The 9,808-nt window shown below is 52.8% G+C and overlaps 1 protein-coding gene across 1 annotated transcript in view; it reads left to right on the plus strand.

The window, feature by feature from the left end:
• The first annotated feature begins 703 nt into the window (after nt 1–703).
• Nucleotides 704–9,808, plus strand: part of tbc1d19 (TBC1 domain family, member 19) — a 9,514-nt gene continuing 409 nt past the window's right edge. Inside the window, 24 exon segments of the mRNA XM_062566315.1 lie at nt 704–896; nt 1,066–1,138; nt 1,225–1,270; nt 2,053–2,128; nt 2,265–2,339; nt 2,666–2,729; nt 3,273–3,319; nt 3,413–3,523; nt 3,645–3,717; nt 4,511–4,549; nt 6,097–6,209; nt 6,922–6,973; nt 6,976–6,995; nt 7,104–7,181; nt 8,368–8,452; nt 8,563–8,607; nt 8,773–8,805; nt 8,902–9,011; nt 9,130–9,221; nt 9,475–9,508; nt 9,510–9,570; nt 9,573–9,590; nt 9,724–9,741; nt 9,744–9,797. Coding sequence (XP_062422299.1) covers nt 801–896; nt 1,066–1,138; nt 1,225–1,270; nt 2,053–2,128; nt 2,265–2,339; nt 2,666–2,729; nt 3,273–3,319; nt 3,413–3,523; nt 3,645–3,717; nt 4,511–4,549; nt 6,097–6,209; nt 6,922–6,973; nt 6,976–6,995; nt 7,104–7,181; nt 8,368–8,452; nt 8,563–8,607; nt 8,773–8,805; nt 8,902–9,011; nt 9,130–9,221; nt 9,475–9,508; nt 9,510–9,570; nt 9,573–9,590; nt 9,724–9,741; nt 9,744–9,797 — 1,513 coding nt within the window. The 5' untranslated portion in view covers nt 704–800.

The following is a 9,808-nucleotide window of genomic DNA, read 5'->3' on the forward strand; positions in this document are numbered from 1 at the left end:
TTTTAATTAATGTTGTTATAAACTCCCCAAGAGAGAATTGGGACTTAAGCTATTTGCATGTGAGAGAAAGGTTAATTGTGGTTCATTTGACACAAGAGATGAGTTTACAATACCAGTTTAAGCCTTCCTCCTTCCTGCATCTCATCTTTTCAAGTGATGAAAACTGCAGTTCCAACAAACTGGGGCGACTTGTACTGGGACCAAGTTATGGTCATGTGATTCGTGTAAGCCAATGGCCCTCGTTGTGCTTAAAGCGACCCCTGTTAGTCATTTAAATGTACATTTATGTTTTTCTGCAATCAAGTGTACACAACATTGTATTGATGTAGTTGAGGTAAAACTATATTTTTTTTACAGTACAAGATGTTTGGTATCTTCATTTCTAACAGTCATTCATTATATTTTGTTATCTGATCAAGTCATATTACTTAATAAGCTGTCGGATGAATGCAATTCAACGTGCAGTTGAGGTATAAATGAGCTAAAATACAGTTGAAGATGAAAGCCTGCAGTTCTTGAGTAATTAAGCTTTTTTTCCCCAAATAAGATATCGTGTGAATATTCAAGTGCTGCACTCAAGTACAGTTAAATTATCCGAAAGCTCATCACCTCGGAACCAAAGTACCCGGCCCATGTTTCCCCCCCGGCTCCCTTAACCCCGCGCACCGACGCTCCCCCCTAGTTGCTAAGCAACCAGGCTGCTGCTGCTGCTGCCGCCGTCGCCGCATCAACCGGATGCTGCCGACGCTCCACAGCGTCAAACCGGTCCGCTTTCGACGCAGAACCCCGCGGCGAAGAGGATGGACGACGGCTCCGAGCTGTCGCTGAGCGTCGCGCAGATCGTGCGGCGGCTGAAAGGAAGCCACCTGCACTCTCAGATAGAGAGGCGAGCCAAAGTGAGTCTCCCCCCCCCGCCACCCCCACCCCGGCTAGCGAGCTAGCTTAGCAGGTGGCTAACGAGAGCGGCCGACCTCGCTGCGCCCCGGGGTTTTTTTATTTAATTTTTCTATAAATTCATTTAATTTACGACTTTTCGTTTGTATTCTCCGTTCAAATGTCCCGCAGGAGTGTTTGCATCTGCCCGACATCCGGCTGGATTCGCTGCGGGAGGACGTGCGCAGGTTCCTCAGGACGTCAGGTGGGGCGGGATTCTAATGGAGCGACTCGTTCCCACCGTTCCTCTCTGTTCCGTGGGCTGATCCCGGTGTCTCCGTGTTTTGACAGGCTGGGAGAGGCAGCTTCAGAATGCCGTGTACCGGGAGCTGCAGGTGTAAGTCCCTCCCTCACTCAGTATGTTGCACCTTATTTATAATAATATATATATATATATGTGTGTGAATAACTGCATTCATATATGATGTTGACAGTTTAGGTTCATTGACCATTTTGATGCAAATATTTTACATTTTACGTTCTTTCTCTGTCTTTTTTCTTTGTCTTTTCTTAACCCCCCCCCTCCCCTCCTCTGAGTGAAGTTGGCTTACCAGATCCATAACAATGAAACTTTCAGCTCTTGTTAATAATCTTTCTTCGAATCAAACAGCTGAACGGATGGGCCGCACGTCACGTGGTCTGCTCTGTGAGCGTAACCGACCGCCGTCGCCCCTGGAGGCTCCGGCTGGAACACGCTTTGCTCTTAAAGGATGAACTTTGACTAATGCCCTCCTTCTTTGGCCCATTAGTCCCCCCCCCCCCCCCCCAACCCATGTGCTCTCGTAGTTGTTTGGATTGGTTTGGATGTTGTTTAATGCACTGAGACCTTGAGTCATCCAATATGCCCTGAGCACGCTTAGCAGGGGAAATGACATGAGACGGTTTGTGCGTCTGCCTCTGACTCATCTGCGGCGAGGGAGGGGGGGGGGGCAACTGACTGACTGAAATATGAAGAAAAAAAATTAAGAACCTCAATAACCGTCTATTTGCCGGCGTTTGACAGCTCTCTCCCTCGTCTTTAGGACTTTTGAGCGGCTCCTCATAACGACCGCTTGTGTTCACGGGCGGCCTCCATTAACGCGCCTCTTGCTCCTCACTTTTATTTATTTTTTCTTCCAGCCAGCGGCCCCCGAGCCATCCCGCGGCTCCCGTGGAGCACCTCAAGGAGCCGCTGGCCTACATGCGCAAGGCACAGGTCGGTTCGCGTCTCGTCTCGTCTCCGTCACGCCTCACTCGTCTCCCTCACCCCGCTCTCCCCCCCCCCCCCCCCCCCTTGTTCTTCCTCTTCCTTCTCTGTATGTAACGTGCGTGGGTGCTGCTGTCTCACACAGGCCTGCTGGGAGAAGCGTGTCCTCAAAAGCCTGAACAGCATGAGCGCGGAGCTCGGAGTGCCTCTGGCTCGCATGGTAACTCAAATCTTGTCAATCGCGTCTGACAGGTGGTGGTGGTGCAGGTGGTGGTGTAGGTGGTGGTGAAGGTACAACGGCTCTTGCTTCAGCTTCTCTGGGCAAAGGCCTTCATCGATGCAGATGTAAAGAATAGTTCCGTATTTACCCCGAGCCGACTGAGCTACAGGCTGATAATAAGGAAACATGCACTTGGGCGGGTGGGGCGGGGGGGGGGGTCAGTTTGATCATTTGTGCCTGTTCTGTGCTCACGTTTGTAATGTGACATTTGTCGAGATTGGTGTGTTGAAATACCCCCCCCCCCCCCCTCCCCTCTCTATCCGCAGAGGCCCGCAGCGGAGCAGAAGGAGCTCACCAGCAAATGGAACGAGATGGGCACGGATGAACCAGGTCTCCAGATGTTCCCCGGGGGGGGGGGGGAGCGAGGGGGGGGGGTATGCATGATTAGTATTGATGTGTCATCTGCGGATGACACGCTGCCACGTTGGCAGCTTTAGTGTCTGTAATCAGTCAGCAGCGAGACGCGTCATTTGATTTGTTTTCCGGGGCGTCCGTCTCTCAGCGGACCGCAACCGTTTGCACACGTCACGCCCCGGCTCGCTCACAGAGGAGGTCGCTCACGGCGTGTCCCGAGCGGCGCGGTCGCGGCCCGCTGCCACATCATAACATTTAGGATGTGCCGTCGCGCGGCTGTAAACACTTTGGACTGTGAATGCAGAAGCTTTCCAGACCCCCCCCCCCCCCTCCCCTCCTCCCTCGCCTTCGTCCAAACCACCGACGCGCCCTCGTTCTGGGGACGCGGGCGCTCTGGTTTACCGGCGATGGAGGCGGCGTGTGGAAGCTTTGAGACCTGAATGGCGCCCTGCTTCAAGTCGACCCACTGGACTCCGTGGCGTTTGTGACTCGTGAACCTCTTTGTCTCTCTCTCTGCAGACCTCACTAGCTTCAGGCCTGTGTATGCCCCCAAAGACTTTCTGGAGGTAAGCAGATTACTTTTCCACTCGTTGGACGAGGTGGGGGGGGAGGGGGGGGGGTTTGAACTCCCTGACGCTGCGTGATGGCCTTCTGCACAGGTGCTGATCAGCCTGCGCAACCCCAATTACGACAGCAGCGAGGACGTCGGCGCCAGGAGCCACTGGGGACTCGTCCAGGTCCCCCTCGACGTCAGGGACATCCCACAGCTGGTAGGGGCCCCCCGGGGGTCGGTTGGGCTCCCCCCCGCTGACGTTAGAACGGTACAAGAAGCCGCTCCTGCAAACAAACTCTTTTTTTTTTTTCTGTCTTTTTTTTCTGTTGCACTGTCAGAGACGGGCCTACGCAGAGCTGAACCTGACCACCGGGCAGCTGGGAATCGACGACCACGCTCACATCCATCCAGGTGCGGGGGGGGGGGGGGGGAGGAAAGGAGGAAAGGTCTCGACCTCAAACGGGCCGAAACCAGCGGCCTCTGGGAAGCGCAGGAAATGAAACCTCGCGTCAGGGAGAACGCGACCCGTCCGAGCCGAGCTGGGCCAAGCTAAGCGGCTGCTGGCAGCAGCCTAGTATTTAGAGAGAGGAGGGGGGGGGGGGGGGGGGATTTTTATCAGTAAAACAAACTGTGCCAGTTCCACGGCTCCTGCATCCTGTCCCCCGTGACAATAAGAATGCGTCGCGTCACAGCTGGATCGTTACCAGTTGCGATACCGGCTTAGGAATTGGGCAACTTAGACCGATGTCTGCAGAACTGAACCTTTTTTTAAAGGTCTTTTTTTTTAACCCTATTAAAGATGTAATGGGACAGGGACGGGGATCGGTAATAACGAGACATCCGTTCGGCAGCGTTTAAAAAAAAAAAAAAAATGTCGTCCCTAAACCTAATTAATCAGAAACAAACCAAAATAAATGTGTTTACCTGATGAACTCCGGGGTTTTAATGGCGTGTTTACCGCTCGAGGCCCCCCCCCCCACCCCCCCACCTGTGCCACGCGGCCGCCTGGGTTCTCTCAAACAATATCTCTGTTAAGTCCACTTATTGACATTGTTACAGCCTGGTGTTTAGACTTTAAATAGACTCGTATCCACCGTCTCCGTGCTTGTAAATCAAACTGATAACATTAGTTTGGAGAACTGGAGCCGCTAGCAGGCGATTAATAATCTCTCTCTCTCTCTCTCTCTCTTTTATTCATGTGCAGACTTGTTTGAAAATGAGTATCTTCAAATCGGGAAAAAAGGTCAGTGACTTTCAACATCGTCTTTTAAATGCATCGCCGTAAATGGCTCTCTGTTATTCCCGTTCTTCAGTTTAGGCGATTGAACGCATGCGAGACATGTGAGACATGCCCCCCCCCACACACACACACACTTTCCCCGGAATCTTAACCGAGAGCACCAACCGGGGGCACGGGGAGTGTCAGCGCACTGTTCTTCTTCATTAGTGGCCATTAGGTGTCCACTCAGTATTCATCACGCTGATCTGGGTGTTAAGAGCAGCGAGTGTTCTGTGATCCCCGTGTTTGATATTCACACGTGTGCACATGTGGGCTCCGGTCCCACGCGGACCCGAAGCACACCGGGGCGCCGCTGTGAAGATGAAGATGACGGTGCACGTGCTCGTGCACGGGCTGCAGGATTTAACGCGTTCACTGAATCGTCCCTTTCTGCTGCTGCTGCTCAGCGCTTCACCTCGTCGCTCTGCCATGAGCCCCGGCACACGCCAATGAGACGTCAATCCACAAGAGGGGTTGGGGGGGGGGGGGCGGTATTCCCGACCCCCCTCCCCACCCACCCCCTCTTGTGGATTGTGTGCCGGGGGCCGCTGTGTTCCAGGCCCGAGTGTTAAGTGCACTCAAACGGGGGATTTAAGAGGCGAGCAGCGCGTTGGTTTATGTTATGACTGGGCCGGCACCTCGAGTCGAGAGGGGGGGGGCGGGGGGGGTCGTGTGTTTTTGGGCTACTGTCACAACAGAGATTTAGGGCCGAATGCAGATGTGGTTTCCAGAGTGTTTCTTTGAATAGTTCCGTAATTGTCAGCGACATTTTTTAATGTTTATACGTGGTCAGGGGGGGGGGGGCAGGATGTGTGCGTTTGGAGGACAGCTCTTTGGGGGGTTTTAATCGGCGGCTTGACACACTTGGAGCAGATTTCATGACTTATCTTATTGGTTTCTTTGGATGCATCCAAAGTTCCATTTGCCGGGTGTTTTATGGCCGCGGCCCGGTGGCGGTCGTCCTCCCCCGAGCTTGAACTTTATTAAGAAAACAAACCTCTTCACTGCGTCCAGGTGCTCCCTTTCCCAGCTGCTGTTTGCACACATTATATCATTTCCCCCCCCCCCCCCCCCCCCCCATTTCCCCCGCAATCCACCAGCTCTTCTGTGAATTCAGACGCATTCTTGGTCGGCAGGTCAACGTCACCGCCGTGAATGAAATGGCACAAAGTACATTGGATTAAAACATTTTTAGTTATTCAACTAATTAAATTCTGTTGTTTTATTTTAATTAATAAAATATATCATTTTATTTGTGATTTTTTTATTTGAGTAAAAATCGATTTAAAATGCTTTAAACAATTAATAAATTATTAATTTATTTATTTTGATCCCTTATAACTTAATTTAATTTAAACTAAAAAAAAAAATTGTAAATCTTTTTTTCAGCAGTTATGGGGGACATCTAGACCGTCCACGTGTCTCTGTGTCCCTTGTGTTGTTCTCTTTTAGCGCCTTGACTTCTCCTCCTCCTCCTCCTCCTCCTCCTCCTCCTCCTCTTTTGGAACTAGTGGTCGCCGAGCAGGACAGCGCCGCGGCGCAGCAGTACAGCAGGCGGGGCTGTGCCACCGGGCTCCGTGCAGACCTGTGGGCCCTCATCCTCAACTCTAACAACCAGCCCCAGGTACACACACACACACACACACACACGCTGCAGCCCGAGCACACACAGCTGCAGTGATTCCCAAACACCGTGTTTACTACACCAGGCACCAAGTCTTTTTTTTGCCTTTTTTTTTTTTCTCGTCCCGTTCAAGTTTGGTATCGCCGTGGCAACCCAAATCACTGACACGCGACGTAATCTGTGTGTTTCAAGCCACCGTCCTGTTTAGCAAATGGGGGAGGGGGGGGGGGGTTGTAGGAGCTGAACCTCAGGGACCCTCATATCAGAGATCTAGGATCTGTTTCCTTTCCCTCTTTTGGCAGAACGGACGTTGGGGCGTCGTCCGTTGACGTTGTCCACGTTGTCCACGTTGGCTTTCATGTGTCCCGGCGGCCCGTTAAAGCGTCCGTCTCTGTCTCTGACCCCCCCCGACCGGAGACACGCTTGAGTTTAACCATGTGTCCGGAACACCAGAGACGCATCCGTTAAGAGGCGTTTAATCCTTCTGTCGTCGCAATACGTAAACTTCACTTAGCAGTTAGGGGTTTAAAAAAAAATAAAAAATGTATTCCTTTTTTATGCCCAGCGTAGAGAACTGGATTTTGAGTTTGTCCAGGCAATCCCACACGGTCCGTCCAAACCAAGCTCGTTTGTCAAGGGGGGAGGGGGGAGGGGGGGGCCCACACGCGTCGGGCTCTGGGTGTGAAGCCTGTTGGCTCTTTTCCTGTTTCAGGACGCCATGCATTACGAACAGCTGACGGCCGGAGTGGTGCAGCACGACCTGCTGGTGACAGCCTCATCTATAAGGTACGCCGCATGTGCCCATGACCGCATTACCGTATGCGTAACCCTGACCCTGCGCTACACGCGCATTGAACGCACTAAAACGTCTTTCCAAACCGCCCGCCCCTGCAGGATGTGAAGCTCACGGCCAGTAACGACGACTACTACTTTGTGTTTGAGGACTTCTCTATCAGGTAGGTCAAGGGTCAAGTGTGACTCGAGTTGGGTTTGGTAATGATCTGACTTGCGCATAAATATCCTCCTACCAACACGGCCATCTCCCCCCCAAAAAAATCGAATGCATTCGCTACTAGGGGACAGGAAAAGCACCCAACCCGTGGCTTTCATTCAGGGAGGGGGGAGGGGGGGGGGGCTCTGTTTGCATTTCGGCGTACCCTCGGCAACGGGATCACTCGGCGCGGTATCGCTCTCCCGCGTTGACCCGACTCGCCGGGCAGTGAAAGAATCCACCCGTGGCGGAGGGGCGAGGTTGTCACACAGAAACAAGAAGTGTGCAGGGTTTTATCCTAGGAGACAATATCAAGACAATAAAGTCCCCTAACCCTCCTCTGACAGACACTTGGCGGGCTCTCGGGGGGGCACACGCCACAGGCCGCTGCTTTTTAATCAACTCTCATAAACGGCTGACGTCTTATTCCTTCCCCCCCCCTGCCCCCCCCCCCCCCCCCCGGAGGGATCACCTCCGCTCCGCAGTATAATTCATGTGAAGTGGCCGGTGGAAACGAAAGTCTCCTCTCAAGGAGGCCCCCGGAAATCGGAGCGTAATGGAAAGAGACCCCCCCCCCCCTGCGTCCTCTCGGGGTCCCCACTTCCCCAAATAGACTCCGGCACGTTCTATTCCCACTTTAAACACTGATCTTAATTATCGCAGGTTTGATTGCAAACGTAATCTCCGTTAAGGACAATTAGGCTTTCGTGCACATTTGGTATCAAGAAATGGGTTTAACGTCCTATTGTTGAATAGAAACATAAAAGCACTTTTTTTTCATTTTAAGGGGGGGTGCCGCATTTAAATGATTAGTCGGCGGTTTTGGGCCGGAGCCCACGGCGAGCTCTGCAGGTGCCGCCGCTTTAATGGAATCGGAGGCAAAAAGCGCTCAAGGCCACGCAAAAGAACAGCGTATCAACTTCTCTGGCTCCTGTTGGTTCATGTTACATTTGGTGCATGTAATCCACACCTCATACGTGTGTGTGTGTGTGTGTGTGTGTGTGTGTGTGTGTGTGTGTGTGTGTGTGTGTGTGTGTGTGTGTGTGTGTGTGTGTGTGTGTGTGTGTGTGTGTGTGTGTGTGTGTGTGTGTGTGTGTGTGTGTGTGTGTGTGTGTGTGTGTGTGTGTGTGTGTGTGTGTGTGTGTGTGCGCGTGCGTGCGTTGCCAGGTGTTGCTGTGCTTCTCTCGAGACACCGCCGTCCTGGAGCACTTCAAATACAACAGCGCCACTCCTCCCCGATCCTTCGTCCAGGGTGAGATGATGTGGCGCTCCCCCCCCCCCCCCCCCCCCTCTCACCCCCTCTCCCCCACGCACCGTGCTGCAGGCCTTGGCTATTGATCGACCCGTGTGTCTGTTTAACAGGGAAGGGAGAGGACGAGGAGTGTGCTGTTGTTTACCCCCCCAGCGGTGAGCGCGCACACGTCCACCTCCCGTCGCTTCACACCGAGAACCACAAAAAACTTTTACAATGTTTGACAGCTCTCATTATTTCATATGTTCTTAAGACGCTTTGAGCTCATCATTTAATTAGCGTTAACTTCAAATGTATCACTGAACTCTGTATTTTCACAGGAGTCATCCCCTTTCATGGCTTTTCAATGTACGGTGAGTGTGTTTGGAACCCGTTTGCCTTTGCACTAACTTGCTGAAGTTCACCGCGACCGGACCGTATGAATAGTGCGTGTTTGTGTTGCCCCGCAGTGGCGCCGCTGTGTTTCCTGTACAACGAGCCATCCAAGCTGTACAGCGTATTCAGGGAAATGTACATCCGCTACTTCTTCAGACTGCACTCCATCTCCTCCTCTTCCTCGGTAAGCTCCCACATTTCCTTTTTCATCGCAAACCGCTGGCCAATCATCCAGATTAGAAACCCTTCTGTCCCTCTGAGCCGTGTGTGTGTGTGTGTGTGTGTGTGCGTGCTCCCTGCAGGGGGTCGTGTCCTTGTGCCTGCAGTTTGAGCGGCTGCTCCAGACCCACCTGCCTCAGCTCTTCTACCACCTGCGACAGATCGGGGCGCAGCCGTGAGTAAGCCGCCTCTGCTGTCTGTCTCACACACACACACACACACACACACACACACACACACACACACACACACACACACACACACACACACACACACACACGCAGAGCTTATTTCTATTATTATGTGACTCTGCCACCTGGTGGTGGGCATCTGCAATCGCAACGTCCCCCTTCCATAGGAATAAAAGGCTTTCCTAACGTTGGATCCCTGAGGTGTGATGGGTTCGTGTCCCCCCCCCCCCCCCCCAGGTTGCGCATAGCCTTCAAGTGGATGGTCCGGGCCTTTTTCCGGCTACCTGTCCACTGACCAGCTGCTTCTCCTGTGGGACCGGGTCCTGGGGTACGATTCCTGGAGATCGTCGCAGGTGAGAGAGTTGGTGCACTTGCAAGCCGCAGCGAGGCACCTTTGTGGTAATTTGATGGACGCTGTTATAATCTCCCACATCCCTTCGCTTCTCTCATCTCGTATCTCCTCGCACGCCACCAAACGACCTGCAGTCCTCGCGGCCGCTGTGTTTGCTTCCGCGCTGAGAACCTGATGGAAGTGACGTCCTTGGGCTCAGCAGAGGTATGTCTGTCTCAC

Source organism: Pungitius pungitius, chromosome 1 (genome assembly GCF_949316345.1).
Source record: "Pungitius pungitius chromosome 1, fPunPun2.1, whole genome shotgun sequence".
Classification (NCBI taxonomy): Eukaryota; Metazoa; Chordata; class Actinopteri; order Perciformes; family Gasterosteidae; genus Pungitius; species Pungitius pungitius.